Source organism: Colletotrichum scovillei, assembly GCF_011075155.1.
Source record: "Colletotrichum scovillei strain TJNH1 chromosome Unknown Contig00004, whole genome shotgun sequence".
Lineage (NCBI taxonomy): Eukaryota > Fungi > Ascomycota > Sordariomycetes > Glomerellales > Glomerellaceae > Colletotrichum > Colletotrichum scovillei.
Window position 1 is genome coordinate 300800 of NW_023336262.1, and position 27869 is coordinate 328668.

General features: G+C 50.8%; 10 protein-coding genes across 10 annotated transcripts; 4 read left to right on the forward strand and 6 right to left on the reverse strand.

Annotated features, from left to right (window-relative positions):
• Nucleotides 1-238: 238 nt before the first annotated feature.
• Nucleotides 239-2139, reverse strand: HER10_EVM0003259 (salicylate hydroxylase). The gene is made up of 6 exons (XM_035472942.1): nucleotides 1598-2139; nucleotides 1070-1536; nucleotides 958-1018; nucleotides 706-901; nucleotides 566-644; nucleotides 239-510 (listed from the first exon to the last, which is right to left on the reverse strand). The coding sequence occupies exons 1-6, from the start codon at nucleotides 2015-2017 to the stop codon at nucleotides 384-386; spliced, it is 1350 nt and encodes a 449-aa protein (XP_035334789.1). The 5' UTR covers nucleotides 2018-2139; the 3' UTR covers nucleotides 239-383.
• A 1695-nt stretch (nucleotides 2140-3834) lies between these two features.
• On the reverse strand, nucleotides 3835-5779 carry HER10_EVM0008748 (phosphate transporter). The gene is made up of 2 exons (XM_035478258.1): nucleotides 4205-5779; nucleotides 3835-4152 (listed from the first exon to the last, which is right to left on the reverse strand). Exons 1-2 carry the CDS (start codon nucleotides 5718-5720, stop codon nucleotides 3899-3901), a joined length of 1770 nt encoding a protein of 589 aa, XP_035335187.1. The 5' UTR covers nucleotides 5721-5779; the 3' UTR covers nucleotides 3835-3898.
• A 2785-nt stretch (nucleotides 5780-8564) lies between these two features.
• HER10_EVM0008934 (uncharacterized protein) lies at nucleotides 8565-9326 on the reverse strand. The gene has a single exon (XM_035478439.1). It carries the CDS (start codon nucleotides 9219-9221, stop codon nucleotides 8886-8888), a length of 336 nt encoding a protein of 111 aa, XP_035335199.1. The 5' UTR covers nucleotides 9222-9326; the 3' UTR covers nucleotides 8565-8885.
• A 530-nt stretch (nucleotides 9327-9856) lies between these two features.
• On the reverse strand, nucleotides 9857-12120 carry HER10_EVM0011180 (high-affinity methionine permease; the record flags this gene model as incomplete). The annotated part of the gene is made up of 9 exons (XM_035480618.1): nucleotides 9857-10160; nucleotides 10223-10475; nucleotides 10528-10839; nucleotides 10902-10995; nucleotides 11053-11315; nucleotides 11387-11452; nucleotides 11498-11654; nucleotides 11748-11815; nucleotides 11868-12120. The coding sequence occupies 9 exons, from the start codon at nucleotides 12118-12120 to the stop codon at nucleotides 9857-9859; spliced, it is 1770 nt and encodes a 589-aa protein (XP_035335353.1).
• A 2174-nt stretch (nucleotides 12121-14294) lies between these two features.
• Nucleotides 14295-15973, forward strand: HER10_EVM0011977 (putative FAD dependent oxidoreductase; the record flags this gene model as incomplete). The annotated part of the gene is made up of 6 exons (XM_035481383.1): nucleotides 14295-14819; nucleotides 14873-15032; nucleotides 15101-15293; nucleotides 15360-15533; nucleotides 15582-15774; nucleotides 15836-15973. The coding sequence occupies 6 exons, from the start codon at nucleotides 14295-14297 to the stop codon at nucleotides 15971-15973; spliced, it is 1383 nt and encodes a 460-aa protein (XP_035335415.1).
• Nucleotides 15974-16108: 135 nt separating this feature from the next.
• Nucleotides 16109-17797, reverse strand: HER10_EVM0012894 (histidine acid phosphatase; the record flags this gene model as incomplete). Its single annotated transcript, XM_035482273.1, has 1 exon — nucleotides 16109-17797. The coding sequence occupies exon 1, from the start codon at nucleotides 17612-17614 to the stop codon at nucleotides 16109-16111; it is 1506 nt and encodes a 501-aa protein (XP_035335494.1). The 5' UTR covers nucleotides 17615-17797.
• Nucleotides 17798-19649: 1852 nt separating this feature from the next.
• HER10_EVM0012495 (capsule polysaccharide biosynthesis protein) lies at nucleotides 19650-20612 on the forward strand (the record flags this gene model as incomplete). The annotated part of the gene is made up of 2 exons (XM_035481889.1): nucleotides 19650-19832; nucleotides 19899-20612. 2 exons carry the CDS (start codon nucleotides 19650-19652, stop codon nucleotides 20610-20612), a joined length of 897 nt encoding a protein of 298 aa, XP_035335457.1.
• A 358-nt stretch (nucleotides 20613-20970) lies between these two features.
• On the forward strand, nucleotides 20971-21849 carry HER10_EVM0002351 (short-chain dehydrogenase/reductase family oxidoreductase; the record flags this gene model as incomplete). The annotated part of the gene is made up of 1 exon (XM_035472066.1): nucleotides 20971-21849. Exon 1 carries the CDS (start codon nucleotides 21079-21081, stop codon nucleotides 21847-21849), a length of 771 nt encoding a protein of 256 aa, XP_035334713.1. The 5' UTR covers nucleotides 20971-21078.
• Nucleotides 21850-22928: 1079 nt separating this feature from the next.
• On the forward strand, nucleotides 22929-24622 carry HER10_EVM0013287 (flavonoid 3',5'-hydroxylase; the record flags this gene model as incomplete). Its single annotated transcript, XM_035482650.1, has 3 exons — nucleotides 22929-23139; nucleotides 23251-23869; nucleotides 23932-24622. 3 exons carry the CDS (start codon nucleotides 22929-22931, stop codon nucleotides 24620-24622), a joined length of 1521 nt encoding a protein of 506 aa, XP_035335523.1.
• A 76-nt stretch (nucleotides 24623-24698) lies between these two features.
• HER10_EVM0012572 (uncharacterized protein) lies at nucleotides 24699-27388 on the reverse strand (the record flags this gene model as incomplete). The annotated part of the gene is made up of 4 exons (XM_035481965.1): nucleotides 24699-25428; nucleotides 25523-25773; nucleotides 25857-26206; nucleotides 27307-27388. 4 exons carry the CDS (start codon nucleotides 27386-27388, stop codon nucleotides 24699-24701), a joined length of 1413 nt encoding a protein of 470 aa, XP_035335465.1.
• Nucleotides 27389-27869: the final 481 nt, after the last annotated feature.

Genomic DNA, 27869 nt, shown 5'->3' on the forward strand with positions numbered 1-27869 from the left:
TCTGATATCTCTTGTTGCAAGCTAAAGCATGGAGGCTCTGCAAGAGAGGGTCGAGAAGAAGACTAAACCCAGCCTCCTGCAGTCACTCGCTGAAAGAATGATTGGGCAGATCGGAGGGTGCATCTAGATTCGGCGGGAGATGCAGGATGCGCGTTGAATCGTCAAACGATTTCTCGGCTTCCCATGACCCTGCAGTTTTTTAGTTCACGTTAGGCACAAATGCTTCATAACAAGAGCACGGTCCATGATGCTTTATACAAGTTGAATATTGGGAATAATTTGTTATGAACATGTCGCAATCCTCTCCTGACCCAAAACTCCAATTAATGCCCAAAGATTTAATAGAAAGAAGCAGCTTCAAGCTTTTGCAAACCCCATGCCACTTACTGCCCAACGATGACGCCAGGAGAAAGCTCCAATCCTATGGGCAGTCCCTTGATAAACTTCTGGGTAAAGGGAGCCCCCGACCGTTGAGCAATGACCTCCTCGATGTCCTTGTACATGTCGTATCTGTCATGTCATTAGTCATGATAAGAAAAATATCGTTGGAAGCTGTACAACTTACCCGTTCATCTCCTCAATGGTGAGCTTAGCTCTCTCATCCGCAACCTTGTATGTGCTGGTGCTGGTGTTGTTTGAGAAACCTGAGTGAGGATCAGCTTCATGTGTTTCTTCAAAAAGGTACCTTTGGTTTATCGGGCTTACCAATACGCTCGTTGATGTTGTACGCGGCCTTGGCAGCGGCCGACTGCACACGCGTGGCGCGGGGCAGACGGACAGTGTTGTAAACTTCCAAAGTGTCTTTAACATCTCCGTTGAAGTACTTGGGGTGGAAGAGAATTCCAAGAGCAGCGGCATCTTCAATGGCCATGCATGCACCCTGACTTTGGTGAGGCATCATCTAGAGGGCTTCAGTTAGATTTGGCTTCGCATCGGATGGATGGCTCGTTGACTTACAGGATGTCCCGCATCACCCAACAGACAAACCATGTCCTTATTGACGTAAGGGTAAGGGTCACTGCATTCAAGTCAGAATCATGAACTGAGAGTAAATGATTGGATAACTTACTGCATCCACAGACGCCAGGGCTGGATATCCTTGCCGATAGCGAGATGCGCAAGGACCTGCTTGTCAAGCTCAGGGTACGGCGCCAGCAACTCCTCGACGGGGCGGTCCTCGACACCCCAAGCCTGGTTCACGTAGTCGCCCTTCTCTCTAGGGAAGAAGCAGTAGTACGACAGCAGCTTTCCGCCGTTGCAGGGCGAGAGGACGATCTTGTCCCACTTGCCCTCCTGACCGCCCCAGTACTCGAGCGCGGCGTCTTGCGAGTAGTCGACGAGGCCGGCCTTGACGGCGTCCTCGGTGAGAACGTTGGCGTGCAGACAGCTCGAGTCGGCCGGGCGCTTCTCCGGCTTGACGCCGATCAAGCCTCGCACCACGCTGCCGATGCCGTCCGCGCCGACGATGAGGTCGTGTGTGGCAGTCAGGCCGGTGTCGAACTCCACCTTTCCGCTGGCCAGGTCGATGTTCTTGCACTATTATGGGGAAACTGATTAGCTGCTGGAAGAACGTCGAGTTTGGAAGGGAATGTCTCACCTTCTGGTTGACCAATAGCTTGGCCGGAATACCCTCGCCCTCCTCCTGCATCGCCGTGTCCTTGAGCATTGCGTGCATGTACTGACGGTGGAACATGTTGTAGACGTATCCCCAGCGCTTCTCGTAGTCGTCAAGGCTGTACACGCTGACGGGTTCGCCCGTCTTCCAGTCCCTGTTGATGAGGCTCTTCAGGACGACGGGGTCGCCTTTCTCGACGTCCACACCCCACTCGTGCAGCCAGCGGGTGCCGTTGGCGGCGCATGAGACGGAGGCGCCGACCTCACCGGCGAAATCGTTGCGCTCGTAGATGGTAACCTTGTGTCCGGCCCGGCGCAGCGCGATGGCGACGCTCATGCCGCCGATGCCTCCGCCGACGACACCGACATCAAGTTGCCTCCAACCAGCTGGAATAGATCCCATATTGTATGTTTGATGATGACTGAGCTTGTCAAAGAGGGTATCGCAAAGTTGTTTAGAATGGAGAAGTAGAAGAGTGCTCAGTCCGATGGCGTGTGAGTGATGAAACAGAAGAGACAGACAACGATGAGATTGCCGCGATATGTATACTCATGGACCGTCATCATTGTCGGGGCGGTACCTGTCAGATGAAGCATCACCACACCCTCCCGTCCCATCTCTACCCCATCCCGTCCCGTACGTGCGGCTTTCCGCGGTGTCGTCGATAACAGCCACCAGCTCTCTGAGACCATCTCACCCGCGCTGCGGCTACGGGATTAGGTGCAATAACCGCCGCCAACAGTGTCCCTCGATAACCTATTGAAGACCCCCAAACTAGGTACCTTCAATGGATGTTCCATGGAGGTCGGCCAATAACGAAGGCACTGGTTATCACCTAGTCCCAGCGGGTCGGGTCTCGGCTGGGATCCGAGATCCTATCTGCAAGCAGTGCGCGGCCCGCCCACCACTTGGTGCAATTACCGCAATCTTTTTGCACTGTCTGCTTCCGTCCTTCCGAATCACAGTGCATCCGAACAGTGTCGATGTGTCGATCCAGGGCAGTTGCTTGACTTCCCAGCTAATTATCGCACGGCTTTTTGGTCATCAGACTAGCCAAAGCCGCCAGAAAGCGAGCGGTGTTGGGAATGTTTCGACCCCAGACTTTGCAGCCAATGAGTAACATGAACAGGCAATGCCTGGCGATGCGACGTTCACTTTAGCCAACCAGCGTACGCGAGGAACACTCTTCTGGGCAATGTTGCACGCAAGAGGGGAACCGCACTTAGTTTGAACTAACGTTTAGGAAGTTCCGAAGCTACCAAACTGTCGTGCCTAGGTAGTCTTACCTCAGTATTACCTTTGTTCGCGGTTGATTATCCGACGTAACATTACCCGCCCGTCATGAGCTCTGAATACCAGTGCTACTAGGTAGTGTTCTGTCTGATAGCAAACGGGCTCTAACAACGGAATTCTAGAAAGTCATTTCATCATCTTCAGTGAAGCAACTCAACTAGGCTCTCTTGGCCATTCCATCAGCGCTTCCTCTCATCAAGAATACAAACTTTCTATCCATGCATCCCTGGATTTTTGAGTTGTGGTGGTCAGTTCCACGATGGTTCAATGAGTTTCTCGATAATTCCCAGGCAACCAATATATAAAATGTTCCAGTATCCAGAGCTAGCACGTCCTCGGTATGACGAAACCAATCATTGAAGCTGTAAAGTAAGGAGGTATATCATCTGCCGCTAAACCCAACCATTTACCGCTATGTGTGGTAGTCACCATAGGATAGAAATATGCTGCGCACTTCACGTCAATGAGACCATTTTCCAGAAATTCGGCTGTTGTCAGTCATCAAACACTTGTACCTGTAGGCTTATAGACGAAAGAAGAATGAATCATGATAAACAGCCGTATACCTCTGACTACCGTATCTTCATCTAAATAAACAAAATTGAAAATACCGCAAAGACTCAAAGCCCATGACTCGGGGACTAGGGAGCGTCATATCAGGATGTACACTAGAAGTAAGTATGCTACCGGGTACCGAGAACCTCCATCATGGTTGGCGCGTAGGTAAATCAGACGCAATGGTGAAGGTGGTTACTTAATCATACTTGTTTGCAACATTAACAGACACTGAAATTGCTCATGAGGTTTTGGTTCGGAAGTGTGAGAGAGCGACGTTCAAGATGAGAACTTTGGTCATAATTGGATTGCTATCCAAGCTACAATTCTGTCATCACACGCCTCTGACGTGAGCTCCAATTCATGAGTATCCCAATTTTAACCATCAACGCCATTAAAATGCTCAATATTCGTGCAACCTTGTGTGTAACAGTCTTAGCCCTGGCCAAACTGAGGGGTGTTGAGCGACATCGCCATCAGCAAACCACCGATGAGACCCGCGCAGGGCAATGTGACGATCCAGCCGGAGAAGATGAAAGCGACTTGGCGCCAGTTCACAGCACCAACGTCAAAGTTCATCAGCGCCACGCCAATAACAGCCCCGGTCAAGCACTGGGTGGTACTGACGGGGAGACCGAGACGGCTGGCCAAGAGCACGGTAATCGCGGCGCCGAGTTCCATGGCGAATCCTGAGAGCGGTGTTAGTGACAAGAAATCCCCTTCGATAGGAAGCTGGCTTACCTCTTGTGGGTGAAAGCTGAGTAAGCTTGTTTCCCATGGCCTTGATAATGTGGTGGCCCATGAACCAGAAACCGGCACCGAGCAAGAAGCCGGCAACGACCAGGATCCAGATCGGAGTGTCTCCCTTCTCGCTAACTTCACCCGTCATGTAAACCTGGTACGCAGCCACCCAAGGGCCGACAGCGTTTGCAACATCGTTGGAACCGTGAGCGATGGACATCATCATCGCACTGGCAACCTGAGCATAGGTCCACAGGTGCTCGACGCGGTTGTCGTACTTCTTGGCCTTGCCGTGGATGGCAGCGAGCTGGGACGAGGCGTGTGTGACGCAATCACGGGTAACTCCCTGCAGGAAGAAGTACTTGATGAAGCTCCAAATGCGTCTGGGGTTGTGGATAGGGAGGTGGGCGGTCGGGGCAAGGAAGCGCTCTTCGGGCTCGGGCATGCGCTTGTATCTTTGCACCACTGCTGGGTTCTCTTGAGTCTTCTTGCCACGTTCGACATCCTCAAGGGACATGGGGACGGGGGAAGGTGTATCAGAATTGCTGTCGTTTCCGACCAGCTTCTCGCCTCTATCGCTGCCACCCTCGGTCTTGACAGCTTGCTTCTCGACATCGCCTTCGTTGGTGGGATTTGAATCATCGTGGGCGCTTGCGTAGTAATCGATGACGACTTCGTTTCCTTTCGCGGGCAAGTAGATTGGTGGGTTCTCCATGTACAGCAGAGGGCCAAGGAAGATGTGACGGAGACGAATGCGAGTATCCTCCTTGACCAGCCTTCGGTGGACGTAAGGCACAAAGAAGATGTAGGAGAGGAGAAGAATCCCGAAGAAGACACCGAGGATGATACCGCATACTGTACCGGCACCAAGTTCCTCAAGCGACGGTGCACCGGGGGCCTCGACCGTGATGAAGAGAGCGAGGATAGCAGCCGTGAATGCCAGGTAGAAAGGAATGGCCTTCATAGCCTTCTCGAAAGAGTTCTCGCGTTCCAAGACGGTGAACTTGAGACTGCCGAACAGGATGGCGGCAAACGCAGCCGAGATACAAGGAGCAATGCCCCAGGATGCGGCGATCTGGGAGACACTGCCGTCACTCCAGGCCCAGGAAACCTGTGCCTGGGCAGCGATACCGACACCAACGAGCGCTCCGACGATGGTCTGCGTCGTGGAAACCGGATATCCAACTTTTGTAGCAGCAAGTAGCCAGAAAGCACTCGCGAATTCGGCGCAGCCCATAGCGAGGATGAGCGTGGAAGGTGTCGTGCGGAACCGGTCGAGCTCGATGATGTTGTTCTTGATTGTGCCAGTGACCTTGGAGCCGAGAACGACGGCACCGAAAAACTCTGTGCACATGGAGAGGAAGCCGACCTGGGGCATGGTCAAGGTCCTGGCTGCCACTGAGGTGGCATATGAGTTGGCGACATCGTTTGCTCCGTTGCCTATGGAGCTGCCGCAGAAGGCGATGGTGATTACGGCGATGATCCAGTCATACTGCGTAAGGACAGGAACAGCCATGATGAAGGCGGACTTAGAAAGTGTTCTTGTCTTCCGGGGGACCGGGGAAGAAAGAGTTCAGAGGAGAGGGAGAGGGTTTCACCAGCAAAGGTGAGAAAGCTCGGAGGCAGAGGCGCTCGAAGTGGCAAGGCTTGTCGACCTCTCTCTCAAGGTTGCCGAAAGCCCTGGAGCGCCACGATCTTTATACCGACAGCTTGCCGTTATTATTAAGACGACTGGAAGCTCTGACTGTTCTCATCCTTCTCCACAACCTCGATGGCAAGCCCTTCAGGGTTCATGTTTCTGGAGTTCTTGGCTATAGCCACCTCAGCTTGAGTCTTGGTCAAAAGAGGAGGGGGAGAGGAGGGTGAAAAAAACTTCTCAACGGTACGTGTCTGTTTCGATACTGTTCAGTAAGCTACAAGATGGCATTCTTGCCCCGACATGCCAGTGTCGCGAGTCCTCGACCCATTGCGGTGGATGTTCTTGACGGATGCCCAGTCTGCGCCGAGCTCTGCGCTCATCCACACAGCGAGCTGAGATTGGTGAAGCGGGTGCCACTGGAGGACTTGGCCCTCTTGGCTTTCAAGGTACCAAAAACAGATCCGTCAGAGAAAACCAGCCAGTCAGAGTGGTTTGTGGGAGCACGTTGTCGTCTCAATACGCTCTCGATGATCGAGCATGGCTTATTTCTCAGTGTCTCTGTTGAGTCTCTGCTCAAGATCCCAACCCTCGTCGTAATGTCGCCAAGCCTGCGATCTGACGCTAGCAGCGCGACACCAGTCCGCTGTCGCGTGCCCTCTTGCTTCTCTGAGAGCACGGTGGGAATCTACTGGGCAGGAGGGCACGCGAGCTTTTCCCTCTTTTGCAATTCTTTTGCGTTTCTTGAGCGAGGAGTTTCCAAGGATCCTTGGTAGGGTGGCGTTCGGTATACCTCTCTGGCGACCGAGGCAAGCGGCCAAGCTTCCTCCGGGTGGTTTTTGGATGAGCGCCGTCGGTCAGATTTTCTGACGTTGGGCAACACCGCCGCGCGAGTCACGTAGTGAAGCTCTGCCAGAAGATGTGAGCCCCAGCCAAGACTGAGCTACGAGGGTTAGCGAGTCTACACAAAACCAACTTGAAGCTACTGATCTGCCTCTCTTGGCAATAAAAATCGAAAACTACTGCGATGTTCGAAGATGATGGTTTAACTTCCACCCATCACAGCTATCGCCCTGCAGCAGTGCAGCTAGCTACCTTACCTCAGCCCCCATTTGCATCACGCCTTTGAACGCCCATGGCCCTGAACTGCTTTGCGGTGCTGAATCGAATTTGCGAGAGAATTCGACTGCACATAATTAGTGAATGAGACTTCACAGCCAAAGGGAGTCGAACGGAGAAGCCCGGCAGTACTCAGCAGGTAAGCATTGACAGCAAGTGCGCCTTCGTTTCTATCCCAGCGCAACGCAATATCTTCGGCACCTGCTTCGATGCAACCCCCGCTAAGGCCCCTAAGTTCATGAGGTATCCATGAATATGGAGTCTGCTACATCACGTTATGACGATAGTCAGGCATCTTTACTGAGACTGCAAGTTGATCCCACCCGATAACTCAGTACGGACTGTAGAGTGGCTCAGCACTACTGTCGCAACCACGCGATCACGACACTTATTGAGACATGAAGCTTATTGGACGTAGTTGTTTCTGGGGACCGCCAAGACTCTTAAGACGAGGAGAACTTGTGTGATCAGCGCTCCAACCTTTGAAGCTGTGGTATTTGTCTCTATTAGCGTGAGCTGTTCGGATTGCCTCTTGGCGCTGTTTGGACCCTCACCAGCTCCGTTGCTATAAATAAGCCTCCAGACATGGACTATCAAAGAAGAACTTCAGTTGACACTTGACATCCCGTATGCCAAGGCCGGCAGTCTTTCTCGGCGTGATGCGGGTTGATCAACATCGGACCATTTGTTTATTTTGCAACCTTACTTCATTCAAGCTTAATAGAGTCAACATTGGCATTTGTTTCATCACGTAAATCATGTAATACCAGGAGCTCCAGAAATTCCTCTGCTGCCAGTCTTTTGTAGACGACAGATGTGACTCTGTCAGAAACTTGCGAGCCAACATCAACTTGCTTACTACGCACCGTAGTTATACCTCAGAAAGAGTGAGGTGTACCACGTATACGTGCAACAAAAGTCGATGACGATGATTTAAATTCCGAGGATTCAATCTATTGCAAAGAGATCTCGACGATAACTTAAGTGATCAAGGCTCCTTTCCCTCCTTTCCAAATGCTGCATTCCGCGTGTGATTTGTGAAGAAAGTTTCGATGCTACAGAAACTACGCAACCCTAATTAAATCGCGGAAAACAGACGGTCAAAATCAATGTGATTGAACCCAAGCTATCCGCTGGTCGACTAATCATTCCCTTCAATATCAAACGCTTGGCTGTTCGTGGAACTCGTTCAGAGTCTTGGCACGCGGGATTGTCCCTCAACTCACTACCGGCACCTACATGTACCTTACCTTACTTACGTAGTCTGCAGCAATGATAGGCCGAATTCCCCCGAATGCAACTTCAGGTTGACTCGAAAAACCATCGTATCGTAATGCGCAGATGTGTAAGGTAATTTGCATTGATCCTCGAGGATGGGATCTCGGAGAGGTTTTCATTTCGTAGATTATGCCGGACCTTGGCAATAAGACACACCATTAGAACGGAACCTAATAATATTGCTGATTGATGAAAGTTTACAGGCATGAGTTTGAAAGAGGAAAAAAAGGAATCACCGATGGGTAATCGAACAAAAGGTTAAGCGATGGTGTATAATGGAGGAGTTGCCCAGGCATCGTCACATAGGCCCCCGCCTTTGACCACTCAGCCATTATTTCCCAGTCACTTGTTGAGGGCGGAGGAGCAATAATACAATCAAGTACCTTCCGTGCTGTATTCGAGGTATAGACAAGCGATGGGAGGTGAATATACTCACGTGCACCTCGTGGCTCTGCCCGGTGCGATCAACAAATGACCCACATCCGCCAGTATGTCACCTGAACTACTAGTACAAATAACATCGTGTAAACATTGAAGATATTCCATAGCATAGGCAACTGCTGCAATGAAGTTGAACAAAGCATGCTTCCAGCAAAGAGATGGCTGTTCGACACAGCTTCGGCCCAGCTCCTTTATCTGCCGCCATCTTTACTTATTCGACCAAAACTTCTTATCGACTTTGTCGTCCTCAGCGGCTGGTGCTGAGTCATGCTTCTTCTCAAAGTCCTTGTTGTGCTCGTCCACCTCTCGCTGTTGCTCCTCCGTAAGCTTCTCTCCGTTGACGCTGGCGTTGGAAATCTTTGGCTGCGGTGGCTTGGTCTTCTTAGCGTCTGCAATGTCCCTGATGTCCGTGGATGCCAGACCGGGCTTGTCGCTGAGAAATCTGGCGCCGGAAGCAGCTGTTGTACGTGCGGCGAGAGGCATTGGACGTGAGGCCGCCACCGCGGATGGCAGAGCCCGTCTTCGCATAGCGTTGCTCAACATTGTGAAGAGATGAGATGTTGGTCACAATTTGCTGGTGATTGTGATTCTGGCGAATGAGTTCCAGGGGGTATTTTCAAGTCGATATCTGTAATGGCTTTAATCAAATCAATCTCTCAATGAACACCTTGATTGTTGTCTCGAGCTTCTGATAAAGGGAGAGAGCTGCATGATGTCATTCAGCCACACAAGCCGAGGCCGGGCGCATGCAGTAGCGATCGCCGCTTGTGTGATTGGCCTAGCGGCACGCAGGATCATGATGACATAGCAGCCTAACGCGGTATTGTAATACCTTGTCGTAGTTGATAGCAGGGGGGAACATAAGGAGATTGCGTTTTGCCTGTGACCTATTGTTGAGCTGACGCCAAGACACTGGAGGTATGATGCGGTTTTGATAAACATGCGGAAGGGAAACAAGAGTTGCCCTACATCACAGACGGTATAAGTAGCATAGAAACAAACGCGTGTCAATTGCTGGCTGCTATCCGAGTCTGCGAGAACGATGTGTCCTTCCATTGGCCAAATTTCACGACAGCATCGAACGAGAAAGCCAAGAAGTGTAGCTAAATCACCTCAACAGGCATATGGCTTGTGGATATCCGCTGACCATCAGCTTCTTCACACTCCTCCCATCATTTTCAGACATTGTAAGTTTCTCGCACTGCATTTGGAACGTGTTTCCCAGTATCGGAGTTGCTTGCCTCGGAGGAGATGCGCACCCCCTTTTCCTGCACGAGAACCTCGTCGGCAGATGGCCCAACTAGACGACCACTCGCATCGTGAGTGCTGTCCCATTCGGGAACGTCGGCGTTGGGTATCTTCCGGAGTTGATTGCTTTGAGCCCCGTCATCGAAGCTAACGAGCTCTTGCCTCAGCTTGTAGCCTCTCCACTTGGGAAGAAGGGAAGCCCAGAGCCAGTAGTAGGCAGCGCAAATGAGGAGACTGTAAGTCCCGCAATCAGCGTTCGCTCAAGAAACAGATGCTAGAGGAGGGATTCCACTCACATGCCGATACCAGTAACGGCGTACGTCGCGTACCAGAAGCTGACATCGCCGGCATACTGTCCACCTGCCGGAGGGTACCACGGCATGATGAGAAGGTAGAGCTGAATGCAGATGTTGAAGATGATAACCACATGCCAAGCTTTGAACTCAGGCTCCGGAAGATTAGCCTTTCTGCGGCGCCAGCGAACGACGTAGATTCCCACGGCCATGGCCAGGTTGAAGGCAGCCGTTGGGAACACTCCGAGGTCATTCACTAATGAAAGTCAGTCTTCTGCATCGAGCGCCAACTGAGTGATGAAACTCACCAAAGGTAAAGGCATCTCCGGCAGGAACCGCCAGAATCATCAGAGCCGTCAGAGACCAGATGACGAGATAAGGCCCAAGGGGAGTACCGAAGGGCTTGGTGGAAACCCAGAATCTCGTGTATGGCAAGACGCCTTGTCGGCCACACTCTCTGATGCGTCGAGACAGTCCGATGATGACTGCAATCATGTTTCCAAATGAAGCTAGTGCGATAAGAAAGTTGAGTCCCCGAACATTGCCACTGTTGCCGAAGACTTGGGTGAAGAACAAGCTCGCCACAGTGAGGCCGGACTTCTCCAAGAGTTCTCTTGGGACTGTAGCATCCTTTCGTTAGATATGATGCTGAATCTTAATCCTAAAGACTTGGACAACCTACCGGCGGCAAAGAACGCGACATTGGCGAACATGTACAAAATGTACACAGTCGTCAGTGCAGCTGTCGCATAGATCTTGAGGGATCGCACAGGATTCTAACGGAGTTTTGGATCAGTCTGGGATTATTTTTCGCCTGGCGTCATGGCTCATACCTTGACCTCATTGGCAACGTTGAAGGCGTTATTGTAGCCACCGTAGGAGAAGATGATGCGGTAGAGAGCCGTGGTCATACCATAGGCACTGGCTGTCTTGCTACCTGACCAGGCATCCTGGAAATTGGCCGTTGGGTTCTCAACCCTGGTGCCACCACCGAGTACGACAAATCCAGTAATGATCACAAAGAGCAAGGTACATATCTTCACGATTCCGACGCCATTGGAGAACCAGTATGCATACTTTGTGTTGAAAACCAGCGCTGTAGGTTGTTAGTGGATGAACCACGCCATTTCGGGCTTATGCGAAGGGTCTGGTAGCGTGGAAACTCACTCAGTGTGGCCAGACTGTAGCAGGCCAAGGCGGTGCCCTTGATTTGCCAATTGGTTCCCTCGTGTCCTGAAATGGCAATAAGATAATTGGCCATGACGGTGGCATTGGCACTTCCGAAAGAGAGAATGACGCTCTGAACCGCAAAGGTAGTTGGAAACAACCACATTGGGCGGGGATATGCTTGCTCAAGGAACACGACCTCAGATCCTGATCGACTGGGGAAGTACGCTGTGAATTCGAGATAGACCGCTCCGGAAGCAAGGCACAACTAAATGTAGGGGTAGACGTGGTCAGCATTTACTTCATTCCTGGGGCAATTGCATTGTTCCATGCAGTCATGGGTAATACCACAGGAACGTACCAAATAGCCAAGAGTCCAATAGATGAAGCTGACACCGACTGATCCGGTGCCATTCAAGATAGAAGCCGCTGAACAGATTTAGCAAAAGTTGGGCGAAAATATCGAATCGGTCGAACCTACGAGTAGAATAGATACCCGCGCCAATCATCATCGTGATGTTTAGAAGCGTGATTGTGACAGGGCCGACATCGTATCCTAGAGGCGAGTTGTTCTCGACAGGCGCTCCGGAAGCATCCTGATAGGTAGGAGGCGCATCGTTTCCTCCTTTCTCGCCGATGTACTGTGTGCTGCCATTTGCGATCTGCTCTCGCTGGCCTTCAACAACTGTCCCTTGCGCGCTAGCGCGATCGCCAAACGGACGTCGCCAAGCCATTGAAACGAGTACCAAGACGCGAGGACACGGGTAGGGCTGAGTAGACGGCCTCAGGAAAGTAATTTTCCAGTGTAGTTGAGCCGGCGGTGTAAGACGGGCAGGTCTCAATCAAGGGTGCTGCACTGTGAGCTCATCAAAGGAATCGTGCTGGCTTCCACCTACCTTTTTAAACCAAGGGCCTCTCATTCTTCCTGCAAAGTTTTATCCTTGCAATTTGACTTTTGCCATCCGAAGAGGTTTGAACTCTTTGCGGTCTTCATCCGCTCTCGATGCCGACGAGCTCGGGTGGTAATCTGGTAAACGCTCGCTAACGGGCCGTTCCCGATTTCAACATCCGAGGGGTGGATGACACAACCAGCCTCCGATGTGGGGGACCAAGGGGTTAAACAGGGTCTGGCGATGACAACAACTGTCACCAGCATGGCGAATCTTCCCGGTCAACCAACATGAAGAAAGAAAACATGAGAAGACGAAGAAAAACAGCAATAGTTGAGCGCGGTTACTCAAAGCTTCAAAGCTCGTACAAAAGCGGCATTGATTTTAAATTGAAGTAATTCACCGTGCCATTATGACGTGGAAGTGTATTTATGTCGAACACCCATCTGTAGACCTCACATTACTTGATAATGATACTTGACCATCACTATATAATCTGCAATGTATTGTATTCGGTCGTTGGGTACTTGAGAAGAGACAGGAGACAGTAGGCCGACGGTCGGCACCTCGAACCAACACCACTTCATTTTTTGGCTGCAAAGTAGTAAAATGGTACGTAACAATGCGTTAGTGGTTATGGCGCAATTCAACGCTGGACTCCATCGCGCCGCGCGGGAGTTCCGTGTAGGGGTCGAAGTTGCGTGCTACCAGACATCGCCTCACCTTTCAGCCGTCGCCAAGAAGGGGATGAACTCCGGCACAACGGGAATCTGTATGCAGGTGAATGTTAGGATATCCACTATCAAGCCGAGCTTTTCCATGGACGCGGACGCCTTAGTAAAGGATGAGATGGCACGGGGGTTGCAGCGGCCTACGGCCGACGCCGATGGCCCATGTAGTACCGTTATCAGCAAAAGCTCTCGCAAGACTGTCGAGGTTTTAATGTTGGTACAGGCATTACGAAGTTTCCCACACCAGATCCGCTTCCATTACGTACTACGATGTGAAGTGAAGGTCTAGACTAATGATATCAAAGCCATAAGTTGAGCATGCCGATAATAAGAATTCTTTCGAGTTGAATGGGCGTCAACAAGACTACGTAACACCGAGTATGGGTTTGTGAATCTGTACCTGTATGTAGAGACAGGAATACATATGAGTAGATGCTGTATCAAGAAACGACTTCTTAGGCTTAACATTTCTGAGCTAGGTAGACTGCAGCTAATCTGTTCGGTCATGCGGAACAACCACTTCAGAGCCCAAGTTTCTACACTCCTGCCGTTCCATGTGAACGCGATGGAGGCTCATGACTGGCAAATATCATCCTTTCAAACATATGAGCCGGACTGTTTCTTGCGTCCCACATTTAAGACAACCGCGGGCCATTGTCAGGTACCCACTTACTAACATGAGCGAAACTTCTTGTCGGCATACTCTCCATGCCCAGTAGCTAACATCGAAGCATCAGTGCCTTGTTTTATAGAAAGATAAAGGAGTATAAGGGAATGAAGCTCAACGGGGCTTGCGACAATGCCATCAACTACGCAGCCGATTACCTTCGAATGATTTACCACTTATATAGAAACTCGGCCTTCAGTACCGCTTTTGAATACCCAGTTCACGTTCCGTCTCACCATTAAGCTTCGCTGTGGCCAATCATATCTGCCGAACAATCGTCTGATAATGTGGCCTGCCAATTGAGAGCAGCGGGGAAGTTTGCAAAGTTGAACTTCAGATGATCTGGATCCTTGCATGTCTGGGGATATTGGGCACTCGGCGTCGGTACTCGGTGAACATACTTGGCCGAAGCGGTAGTCTCGGGCACATAGGCTACCGAACTCCTGTAGTCTCGCAACATTAAGAGTCAAGACGTCGGCTTTCTTCTCCCTCGATACGCTTAAAGAGTAGGCTGTCAGCAGAGGTCGCAACTGGTTCTTTGATTGAAGAGAGGTACAGCAAGTGTTCAAATTCCCGCCGTCTAACTTTCCATTCGTCATTTGGATCGAAGCATCTCAGTAATGAGCAATTCCGCTACACAACCCCCTTTCAAAGTGATCATTGTTGGAGGGGGTCTTGCTGGCAGCCTTCTGGCCAACGGGCTAGCTCGACACAATGTCAACTTCGAGGTTTATGAAAGACAAGAGAAGAACTCCAAAAGAGAAGGTTATCAGATCCGCTTAGGCGAAGATACATTCATAGGCATGCGGGCATGTCTTGACCAGGACCAAATCGACTCAATTTCCAATCACTTCGGCAGGTCAGCATCATCGCAGGCACCCATCTTGTACGACAAACACTTTCGTAAGATTTTCGAACCCGGCCGAGACCCGAACTACACACAATCCTCGCCCATTAGCCGCGTCATCCTCCAGGATGCTCTTCGCGAGCCACTTGACACAATTGGCAAGATTCATTATCAAAAGAAGTTCAAGGACTTCAATATTTGTCCAGGAGTTCATCTAGATATAGTTGAGGTGAACTTCGATGATGGCACCTCTGACGTCTGCGACATTTTGCTTGCTGCTGATGGCAATAATTCGCAGGTAACTCGTCCTCGGTTCCCGCGCTCTTCTATGGATTTGCTTATTCATTCTAGATCAATAATCTCTGCGGACTAAACAACATCGAGGAACTGAGCTCTTTTAGGTCCTTCTTGACTAGATGCGACCTTCCATTGTCAGTCTGCCGCCGGCTATCACCGGATCCGAGTTCACCCATAGCTACTTTACATGATGGAAAGACCCTGTATTTCCAAGGTATTTAGTCACTGCGGAATCGTTTGAGCTAATTGGGTTGAAATTTGTGCCAATAATCATCTTTTCAGTCTATATGCGCGGTGACATGACAGCTCGTCTTGAAAATGCGGAGGCCGAAAATGAAGAAGAGTTAGCGTCGTGTATGCTCGGTGTTGGATTCTTCGTCGATCGCATGGCGACCTCACGCAGCTTCGAATCTTTATCGCAAACAGAAAAGTGGGATGCTGTTGACCATCTTTTTTGGGACTGGTCTCCGAAACAGTGAGGGTGTTTCCGCAAAGCCTGCCTCAAGTTCGAAGTGTATTACTTACATGTTTCTCTCCATAGCCGAGACATCATTGGAGTCTTCCGGGGTCAAGAGATGTACTATGGGGCACCTCGAGTGTCCTCACGCCCGTTGACGAATTGGCGCAAATCGGTCACATCAGCTGATGACAACCGGCTTGGGAATCCGCACATTTGGCTGATAGGAGATTCTATGCACTCAATGTTTCCCTCGAGGTAAACTCTTCGGTAGGCGATGCAGAATGCCGGAACTGACATCAACAGAGGAATGGGTGGCAACCAAGCCATGCGAGATACGGCCGATGCCTTGCCGTTACTAGTCCGATTAGCAGAGACGGCAGTGACGACGGAAGGTCTGAAAGAGGCCGACATAACACAGGCTTGCGACAAGTATGAGGGGGCTGTTATACCTCGAGCCTTTGAGTGGGTGAAGAGAAGCGGGGGCAAGAATCCAATGGTGAGCGCCTTGTAACGACGAATAGACAACAGTGCAGATGCTAATATTAGAATAATACAAGACGATTGACACATCTAGAGTCACCGACCGGACTATTCTTTACATACTGTCTTATGCTGTGGCAGCGCGGAGATTGTGGCTTTGCTTGCGTTCTTGGATAACGCGCATGATATTTGGCGTAAGAAGCAGCCAGGGATAGCAGCAAGCGCAGTTTCCTGCTGGCTAATCAGGGACAAAGAAGAAAGTAAACAACGCGGAGCTTCACAAGGTTGGATATCGAATGAAGTATGAAACATTATTTAATACTATGATTACAGATCATTCCATGCTACGCTTAATTGAGGAATGGCTCATAACGCTTGCCCACCGTAGTTCCATTGCCAACCGCAGCATCTGTGTAAATCGACAGGACGTCGGTACTGTTCTTGTACTCGACACCACACTTCTCAGAGAAGCCCGAGAACTGGTCCACTCTATCTTGCAAATACGTCTCGAAACCCTTTCTGGAGCAGGAAGTGCCAGGGCCATCGGCGCAGTCAGGAAGGGGTTGAGGTGCGCTGTTTACCAACACACGGTAGTAATCGCCGTTGTCGTAACCGTAGGCGCCGGTACAGTTAAGACGCTCAACGGCAATGTTGCCAAGGAATGGCAGGATGCTGGAGGCCTTCCATGCACGGCGGTAGTTGATGCGGTCAAGCGGCATGGTGTCGTTGATGGAAGCCTCGCTGCCGCCGAACTCAGAGTTGTTGAAAAGACCCATCGCGACGATAACCATAGGAGGCAGCTCACGGTGAGTGAAGCTGACGTAAATGTCCTCCTCGCTTGAGTCACCCATGAGCAGGTTTGCGGTGGCGTTCAGCCAGGGAAGGCCAACATATCCCGACGCCTCGGCTCCATAACCGACGTTGTAGTGGTAGCGGACGTCTTCCGTGTACTCCCAGGCGAGCCAATCGTCGGGGGTAAAGAGCTCCAGGTTGCAGAAAGGAGACTTTCCGCGGATGACCGTCTCGTATCCGCAAAGCTGCTGCATGCCAAAGATGTCGTTGGTGGTGAAGTTGAACTCGGGGGCCAAGTCGTTGAAGCGGGCAATGATGGGCTTCGTGAACTTTTCCTGGTAGACGGCCGACTGTTTGCTTCCCGCAGAGGAAGAGTAAGCCGGGCAGGCCTTGTAAGGAGTCAAGCTGTCTGCGCCTGACTCCTCCGATTCGTAGATGCTGACGACGTTCATGGTGTTGTCGTCGGTCTCGAGCCCGCGCACGAGAGACTGGGCAGACTTTTCTGTCCTCTCTGCGGAAGAGGTCCATACTGTCTTGGGGAGTCTGAGGTTGGGGTATCTGAACTCGAGGTCGACGCCGAGTTGAGTCGCCTCAAGTCTTCCAACCCGTGTCAAAATCTCGGCCTCGGCCTCAGATACCGGTGCATCCCAGCCCGACAAGAAGTTCAGGTAGGGAATCTTGCTCCATTCGATGCTCGTCTTGTTGCCCAGCTTTTCGAGGAAGGGCTCGATGTACTCTTCGAAGTCGAAGTCGTTTGCGTAAATGGCTGCATGTCGCACCAGGTAAGCTGCACGTTCTGCTTTGCATCCCTGTGGCGCGTCGGGTGATGATTGAGGGTCTTGTGATTCGAAGTACGGGGCAATGCCTCCCAGGTGTGTCAATGGGTTGAAGCTATAGGTAGAGTACAATGCTGATGCCGAAGAGTAGGCCACGAAGGGCAGCAGTTGGATGAGCTTAGAGCTCAGACTCTGTTGGCGAGCCATTGTTTCGCGCAAACGATTGTGATGAGATAAAGTCCGCACTTTGGAGATGAAAATCAGTGTGGAGCAAAAGCTTAAAATCATCTAAACATTCTGGGCAGCTGTACAGAGCTCATATAGCTTCCGCTGTGTTGACGTTTTGGTCCAATTTGGGTAGATTTTAGCTGCGTCCAGCCATAGGTGAGATCATTGAGGAGCCGGAAAAAGTGGTAAACCTCGTTTCCCACTAGATTCCCTGTTTTGTTGACGTCAAGAGCAAATGTCTCGAACTAGGCGACTGGCTGGACCAAATTGGCAATGTGGATGGGATGGGGCTCTTAAGTTCCCCACGAAAAACCGGCAAGTCGGCTCAAAGCCAAGACGGGTGAACTTGCTTGGCCTGTGCCTGGCCATTTCTACGTCATGGAGGGTGGGAAGATCGCCTCTATCGAAGCGCTGCGGCTCTTCCGTTCAATGTTAGCAACCACACCGACTTCTACCGAAATGAGCCTGGGTTGATGATTGGCACTTGGGTCCTCGGCCGATGCGTTGTGCCGCTAAATGACAGCACTTGTCAGGGGCGTCCGTTGGCCGCGTGGAGCGTCAGCTCAGCGGACCGGAAGTAACGTGGAGACAGACGGACTACCGATGGCGATGATCCCTTTACCTCGTGCTTTGACAAAAGCCTGATGGAACGAATACGGTCGAGTTCACTGACGCGCGTAGCGTGCTGTCATTCTGGTTTCCCTTCCTTGTGTTCACGGAGCTAGACAGCTGGCCGGGTCCAGACTACCTTGGTGCGTAGGGACCGTGTGTGTGTGTGTTCAGCTACCTTAGCTGAAAGGTCTAGCACCATGGTACCTGATGATGTGTCTGAGATGCCAAGAAATTCCCGAGGGTCATGCAGAGTACGCACAGCTGGATCTGCAGCACCATTGTCTCTCCTCGGATTATTAGTGCATTGTTTATTTGCTCTGCAAGACACAAACCAGGACGAACGCTCGTTCATCTATGGACCTCCGAAAAATCGATTTGCTCAACTACCAATAACTTGTACACGTGGAGTCTGTGCTCGCTACCTCCCCTGAAATTGGACGAATGCACCAGATCATTGTCCTCCACACTCCCGCGATTCTCTACCAAACACCGATCGCAGCCAAACCATCACCGGACATGCAGCCTCATAACCGGCAGATGAGGGCCACTGACTGGACAAACAGGAAGGGTAGACTCGTCTTCACGTTGCTCCTCAAATGAGAACAATAAGTAAGGTGAGGCATCGGAGCTGCAAACATTCTTGAAACCTTCATGAAAGCGAATTTACGCGACAAGGAAATGCCACAACTAGCATTTCCCAAAGACGGGGCTTGCAAAGTTCGTAAGACCGGCATGGCACCTGTATCCAAACCCGGTGTCTTCGATTTTGAAAACGGAGAGTTTCTACGCATTCATGCAGAACACCACAATGCCACTCAGAAAAGAAGAAAAGTCGATTTCAGCATGAAACAATACCGACTGCGTCTTGGTCAATAATAATGTCAAAATAGGCCTTTTCTCAATGATTTGTACCACATGAAGCATTTCAACGGGCTGGGTTTCCCGCAAGCTCGGCCGAGTTATCTCCACTCCAGATCGGACCCGAATCAAGTTTCGGCGCCGAGCGGGCCCATACGGGGCGAGCAGCTCCGGACCAGGTTTTGAGGCAGTCACCGCTACCGACGAGCTCATCCTTCCAGAAGAGTGCACCATCCATGCGATGGTATGACTGGGTACCTGTCCATGTAGAGTTCAAACCTCGTTCAATAAGTAAGATCCGAAGCGCGAAATAACTTGCAGTAACCTTACAAACGGCCCCGTAAAACTTGGAGTCAAGAGAGATTATGAAATCTTCAAGAGGGACTAGAATCAGTCATTATAAATCCGCGTGCTAGGCAGCGCTTCACAACGTCCGCTTTCGACAAGCGTATCCAAGCCTGTTTACTCAAGGTAAATGACTCGCTGCAACGACACTGCTACCTGACTGACTCGTGTGGCCACGTCGAGGCTTTGAATATCTTCCGTGGCCATCCGACTCAGCCTGGAGTCTTAGCTTTGAATAATCTGACTATCTATCCCATGACCTTCTACAGAAGTTTTCGAGATGATAAAGTCGAGGCTGCGGGAAACAATGTTAGATGTGCTGGGGGCTGCTAAGCCGTGCCTTCGTCGGATCCTCGAGCAGGTGGTAAAATCGATCGCCTCAAACAAAGCCCAGACAGCATGGGGAGTCGCCACAGCTGCACTGCTGTACCTGAACCTGAAGAGGATCCCGTTTGTTTGGCATGTGAGTCACAGCTGTGAACATGATTGACTACCGTATGGAGAAACCGGTTCTAATGTTGAATGCCAGTTTCGTGTGTTCAGCCACATTTGGTGGCCCAAGAATGGCCTCTTCGAGCACAAACCTGGCGCAATCTTCCAGCCGGTAGTCACACCTTCTCGCGTTGCTCTGCTGGAAACCGACTACAACTTGCACAAGTCAAACAGCACCTACTTCTCTGATCTTGATGTTGCTAGGACGGACCTTCTCGCTGCCCTGAGAGCTCAAGCAATTGATGGCGATCTATACAAGGAGTACAAGAAAGGTGTTCAAATTCTGCTCGCAGGCACCTCCTGTACCTTCAAGAAGGAAATCAAACCTGGTGCCGCCTTTGACATGCAAAGCAGAGTCCTCACCTGGGATAAGAAGTGGCTGTACATTGTTACCCACTTTGTCGAGAAGCAGAAGGAGGGCAAGTCGCCCACCTACAAGCCGTGGAGGAAAGCAGGTAAGGGCAAAGACGCCCAGACATCGCCTCTTGTCTACGCGACGGCGATCTCGAAATGCGTCGTCAAAGCCGGTCGTCTCACTGTGCCACCGCAGAAGTTCTTCCAGGCGGCAGGTGTTCTTCCTTCGGAGGACCAACCTGAAGGGTCCATTGCAGACGTCACACCAGAGGCAAATGACTTCGGAGGGTGGACTTGGGCAAAGGTTGAGGAAGAGCGTCTGGAAGCATTAAAAATTGCTGATGGTTTCGCCAGTGGTTTAGATGCGGCGCATGAGAAAGCCAATTTGTTGGTTTAGACGTTGACGGAGTGTTTCCATGCAATGCCAACATGAACGCGTCGAAATAGAGAGAAATCAGAATGGTAGAAGGCTGAGAAGTAGACATACCGGAAGGTGCGGCACATCATACAGACATGCGGGTGTAGAATTGAACATCACGCAACCATCGCTTTTGCTGACGTGAGGTGCTCATATGGTCGATGGATTGGCCCTAAGATGTTCACGTGCTTTTCTTGACCCCTTGCCCTGGGGCCTGATCCTTTCGATATTGTACTTATCTAGAGTGGATGCCGCGATTCCGCGGATCACCTCTTCTTCACCGCAACCTCTCCCTACTAAAGTGCCTTATCACACCAGACATCACCACGTTCCACCAATCCTTTGCCAACTCCCCGTCTGATAAGTTGCGTTGCGGACGACCGTTCATCTATACGCCAGCCTCGCACTCTGCAGTCTTTTAACCCAACGTAATCGCTATCCGACAATGCCAAACACCGTATATGTCATTACCGGAACCAACAAAGGCATCGGCCTTGGCCTAGTGAAGACCTTGTTAGCGAGACCATCTACAACAGTTGTTGCCTCCGTTAGAAATGATGGAGCTGCTTCTTCACTGAAGTCGAGCATCCGAGATGTAAACAAGGGCAACGGGAGCGAGCTTTTTGTCATGTTGCTTGACTTCAACATCGCCCCTGATACCACTGCCGTCCGCAAAGCCTTTGATACGGCGACTGGCGGCGCCGTCACCCGAATCGATGTTCTCATCAGCAACGCCGCCATATCCGCCACAGCATCGCGCTCAGTCTTGACCACCGCCGAGGAACTAAGGAGCGCATTCGAAATCATCACCATCGCACCCTTGATGGTGTTCCAAGGTCTCTCGCCGCTGCTGGAAAGACCGCAGGGAGCAGACGGCCCACCTGCGAAGTTCATCGGAATCACTTCATCACTCGGATCCATCGAAGAACAAGAGCCTCTTCCTGCTGGCGCTTATGGTCCCAGTAAGGCTGCCCTTAATTGGTTGGTTAAATCGTTGCATATACAACATCCGGACTTGGTTAGTGTGGCTGTCCACCCCGGATTTGTACGAACGTCTATGGGTGAGAATGCCGCGAAGCAGTGGAGCTTTGATCTCAACCGACTTGACACGATTGAAAGCTCTGTTACTGGCGTTCTCGAGGTCATCGACGGAGCGAGCCGCGAGTCCACGTCTGGAAAGTTGGTAACGCAGACTGGCCAATTGATTGCATGGTGATGGGGGACCCCTGATCTCACATCTCCGACCGAGTTTACTCATTGGTACGAAATCCCCGACAGACTGGATTTCAATGGCCTTTAAGCATATTCGAGATGCCTCTGGCACTATGATGCAAGTCCCTGGTAGCTGCGGGACAACTGGCTGTAACGGGCACCCTTCCGGGCACCTGGTTATGACTATGGCCATAAGTAAAACCCCCAAAAATACTCGCAAATTGTAGTCTAATACTGTCATACCGCGTATCGACAATGATAGAAGACGACTTGAAGATCTAAAAAGAATCCCTACCTTGGTTTTTGACGTGAGTAGTGCGGAACACAATTGTGTGCCGTCCCAAACCCCAACTCTGTTACTAAAGGTATTATTATGTCCTCTTATTGCTGTTACTTCAAGTGCGTCAACAATTACATCCGATACTCTCTATATCCCTCGGAGAATACGTGTCGAATAAAATCGTAAGGTGATAATTTTACTTAGTGATCTTCGGGTGACAGGCATCCAACTAAGGTTTATGTGTCTGCTTGAGGCAAGAAATGCGCCTTGTGGTGGGCGGCCGACATTATCTCCATCGTAAAGGCCCTGTGAAGGCATATAGTTGACTAGACTCTTTCGTCCACTTCTGGCGCCAGTGGCATCGTCTGTAATTTCCATCATTTTCTCTGATAGGTTCGCAGCCGTATCACTCCCTAGAAGTTTGACAACCATGGGAATCCTTCCACAAATGCCGATCACGGCCCCTGCTGCTCGCTACGACACATTTCCACAATTACGTCGCGTCTGTGGAATTAGCTGCGCTGTGGTTAGTCGGTCGGCTCTTAGCGGCGGGGAAGTTCAAGTGGATGCAACATCAAGCGGACTATGCCCGTCACTCCTCACCCACGAGACGATGTCACCGTTGAAGGGACCCAGTAAGAGGAACTTTCAGGCCTCCACCGAAACAGACCCAGCACTGGTTGCGGAGGAAGATCAGCAATTTAGGACTTTGGTCGAGATTGTGATGCCAATTTCAGATCAAGTAGAAAACATAGAGCCGAACTTTTTTTCTCTGCTACAACTCGTTCGCCATCGTCTTCAATATGGCTTTGCTCAGTCTTGGCAACATTTTGCTGCTCTCTGCAGCCTATGTGTTGTGGAAATTACTTTACCAAATCGTGTATTATCGCTTCTACCATCCGCTAGCCAAATTTCCCGGCCCTTTTTGGGGTTCGGTAACTCGACTGTGGATAACGTATCATAATGTTAAGGAGGATGAGTGTCGGGTGAATCAGGAGCTTCACAAGAAGTATGGTAAGTGCACGTCTACCAAGGCATCAAGTTCGCAATAAACTTACCTTGCATGCAATGAATATGTTGAGTCCATACATTCAAACAGAGTCAAAAGTTGACTCGCAATATTAGGGCCTGTCATTCGCATCACACCTACCATGTTGCTTGTCAGTGACGCAACCAAGTTACCGGAAATCTACCACCGAAATGCCAATAAGTCGCAACACTACATCACCGGCAGTTTCGGAAAGATGGAATCATTGTTTAACATGCAGGACCATGTAGTTCATGCTCGCTTCCGTAAGATCGCTGCGGCACCTTACTCTTTCTCAAACATTCGGAAGATGGAGCCTCTTCTTGACAAGCACATCGAGCACTGGATATCCAGACTAGATGCGTTCGCTAGTTCCGGTACCAAGATGGACTTTGCTCCATGGGCAGTCTACCTTGCTTACGACATTGTCTCTGAAGTTGGCTTCGGACAGCCTTTCGGTTTCATTGAACAGGGGAAAGATGTTGAAGGACTGATCCAAGGTTTCCATGACGGCCTTGTGCCGTTTGGCATTTTAGCACGGTGCTATCCGTTCACAAACTGGGTCAAGAGCACTTTCTTGGGGAAATACCTTGTCGCATCGCCGGAGCAGGACTCTGGAATCGGGACTTTGATGAGATTTCGAGACGGGCTTATCGTTCAAAGATTCAAAGCCATCGAGAAAGGAACGACAGATGGACGTATCGATTTACTACAAACGTCAGTATCCTGCCCTAAAGTTACCCAAAGTTTCTCAGTATCACTTACTCACATATTCCTAGCTTCATTGAAGCCCGGGACGAGGATGGAAACCCTCTTGATCTGGACTACATCAAAGCCGAAATCTTACTCGTCTTGCTTGCTGGAGCAGATACTACGGGCACTGCATTCCAGGCTTTCATGATGCATATCATGACACATCCCGAGGTTTATGATCGTCTCATGGCCGAGATTGACGAGCAGACTCGAGCTGGTAATCTTTCAGAGATGCCTCAGTACGCGGAGGTCCAGGAACATTGCCCGTTCTATGTGGCGTGCATTCGCGAAGCCATGCGATTGAATCCTCCAGCGCCCAACATCTTTCCTCGGCTTGCTGGAAAAGGCGGCATGGAGCTTTACGGCAAGCACGTACCAGAAGGAGCTGAGGTTACTTGCAATCCGTGGCTGGTGCATCGCGACGAGAACATCTTTGGTCCCGACGCTACCGAGTTCCGACCAGAGCGATGGCTGGAAAGCGAGGAGAAGACAAAGGAGATGCTCAAGTACAACATGGGGTTTGGCTACGGTGCCAGAGTTTGCCTGGGCAAAGACCTTGCAATGATGGAGTTGTTCAAAGGACCTCTGCAGTTCTTCAGGACTTTCAAGCCAGAGATCCTCAATAGTGGAGAGCCCGGTAAGTATGTTGTGAAAGGGGGCGTCAGTTTCTTCAAGGATATGTGGATCACCATCGAACGACGACCGAAGGCGCTGTAACTATCGCGTATGGATTTCTTACGATGTAACGGAAGACAGGAATCTGGTTATGTGACGTGTCAATTACGAAAGATTACTATCCTTGGCTTTCATATACGTTGAAGCAAGTGAAAGCAATAAAGTTGCGATATGAAGATGCTGTCTTGGTATCCATCGAGGCGGGGAAAGAGAGACACGATGTATACTCCGGCCGCAGCGGCGTACCCTGTGCCATGAGTTCCCCGGCGCTTTCGAGGAACTCGGGATGTTTGATGAAAAGCCTGGGATCGAGCTTGTATCTCTCTAGCCGGCTTTCGATCTGCAAATGGTTCGCAACCGCCCAGGCAACACTCGGCATGTCAAAAATGTCTGTTGCCTTGAATGTTGGCAAAGACACCGGCCCCTCGCTGGCGTCCCCACAATCAATCGTCCCCATTGCTTGCACAAGGTCCGCTACTTTGATGTACACCTGCATAGGAGGCGAGTTTACAACCAAGTCGCTTAGTAAAGCTTCGACAACATACATGCCGACGATGTCGCTGACGATTTGATCAATACAAGGGTTAGCGGCATGATAACGTATAAGACAGTCGCGGATGGAGGGGAAAGGAAGCCAATCAATAACCGCAGGGTATCCGCATTGCAGCTGCAGCAGAGTTGGCTGATACTGTGGATGGAGCCTATTGAAGGTTTCCTCACAAGGGCGAATCTTCCACACACTGATGTCCCGGGTATGATAAAGCTTCGTCTTAGTATACCAAAACATCACATCCTCCCGAGCAATGGTGTGAAACATTGAGAGAGCCGAAGTCGTGGCTAGATAGAGTCTGCAGTCCGTTAAGTCCGTTAGCTGAGGAAGAGAATGTAGGTGGGACAGGTGGCATTGCTGACAATGGTGTAGATAACTGTGAGTTGAGCAACTCTGTTCTACGTTGTATCTCTTGTTGGATGAAATTGATGTGGTCTGAAAATGAGGAATTTGAGTCGACCCAGATCTGGCGCCTCAAGAAACCCAGGTCTTGGGAAGAAACTAATGCGTCATGGTAGACTTGGGGTCCCATTTGATATTCGAACGACCAGATGTTGGGTACCTGCTGAGTCATCCCACACGAGTTCAGTAGTACACTGGGATCCGAAATCGGTTGAAAGCCATTTTCTTGGCCTAGGTCTGGCTCAGCTGGCTGCATCTTCCGCCATTTAGTTTTGACAACTTGCATGAATAAGGAGCCAAGATCGGAGGGCATACCGGTGCAACGGATTGGGACTCTGGTAGAAGATCCGCCGACATGGCCTGAGAATCAAGAATAGGCTCCAAATGAGAGGTTTGGTCTTCGGTGGACTTTGTTCTGGGAGCTTCGTCGTTTGCGTCTCCAAGCCTTGGAGCCGTGTTCAAAACCAGGGCTTGCACGCGAGCCAGCAAGCTATTCAGCTTGGCATGCGCTTCTGCGAGCTGCTCTCGGAGAGCAGCATTCTCGCGTCGTGTCTTGGCCAAAGTTTCGCTCTCATCTATGTTGTTGTTATCCGCTCGTTCGCGAAGATCGCGGATCAGATCGGCTCTGCGGCGTCGAAATGCCTGCTGTGACAAGCGGTTGCGCAGTTTTCTAGCTCGCGGGTTCAGTACTTAGTGTAAGGAGATCGGAGGTCGCGCTTTCTGGGAACAAACTTAATATCCTCAGAGCTCGTAGCGTTGCTTGCATGTGATTCCCGGTCCATGGCATCTACATAGATCGTCGAAGGTTACTACCTCGGGTGGATGTTACGCTTGAGAAACAAATCGTGATGTGAAGTTAGAAAGTTTCTTCTGGAGTTGCATGTACGTACTAGTCACTTGGCCCCGATGACTAATCTCCCTCTACGTCTTAATATCTATCTCTTCACTGCCGTTCCCGTCCTTCCGAGCTTCAACTTAGTTCTCCTTGGCGTTCCATTACTGACGCTGCATATCCAGGCAACCCTGACTACTAATTTGTAAAGATTTCACACCTTAGAGGGACGAACCCCAAGCTGTTCTTCGATGGTTATCAGCTCTCTCATGCCAGTCCGCAATTCCAAAACGGCCGCTTCGGACAAGACCTTGAGAGGCGGTCGCGGGCTGCCCCCATACCCAAACAAGTCAGTAAGCGCGGCCTTTGTACCCGAAATGCCACGCGCGGTATGTTCCCAGTCGCCGTTTGCCAGAATAGCCTGCATCTCCCGCGCTTCTTCCACTCGGCCTGCTTGCCACAAATCGAATACTCGGACACAGGTTCGTGGGGTGACGTTTGCACCGCCGGCTATCACACCGGTAGCCCCTGAAACGAGGGCAGGTAGGATGAAGTCCGCCAGACCTCCGAAGAGAGCGTAAGACTGACGGACTTTCATAGCCGTGGAGACTCGGCTTAGTTTACCAGTGTCGCCGCAGGTCAACTTCGTCCCTGCAACATTCGGGTGGTGGGACACGCGACTCAATAGACCTGAGTCCATCTCAAGACCTGCAGATACGGCGGGAAAGCTGTATAGAATGATGGGGATCGGTGACTGATCCGCAACATCAATGAAAAAGCTCTCGATGATGTCGGGGCTCATGCTATTGCTAAAGTAAGACGGTGGCAGGACAAGGGCGTAGTCGCTGCCAGCTCGGCTAGCCTCCTTGCAGAGATGAACTGTGCCTCGAACTGAATGCTCAGAGCAGCCAGCAATGATCGGTGTCTGCTGGCTGCCGATACTGTCAAGGGCCTGGCGGGTTTCGCGGATGATTGTGTTTCGCTCCTCGATAGAAAGGTGAGGCGCCTCTCCATTGGAACCCATGACCACAAAACCGGAGATACCCGCCTCAGAGAGGCGGATAGTGTGTTGACGCTGAGTTTGTATGTCGATGGTTTCGGTTGTCTTGTCAAAGAATGACATGCTCGCGGCATAGATGCCGCGAGGCAACTCCCTTGTAGTGCGTTCCATGGTACAAGTTGTTCGCTTGAAAAAGTACTCAATAATCAGTGGGTGAAGATGAAAATCATTTTCAGACGTTGCCATGGAGTATTAATATTCGTGATGATGCGTATCGGACGAGGACAAATCCTATGAATAGCCATAGTATGTCACCAATTGTTGACCAATTTCCACACCTACTCCAGCTTCATGAGGCACGATTCATGATGTCTCCTGCACATTAGTCAAATTAGCAGTACGTAAGTCGAACAGTTGATTAGCGTACAGTGAATAGTGCGTCCAAAAGAGCCTGGAGTAGTCCGTCTGTGGGGGGATGCGCCGTAAGTGTAATCCCACATTCCTG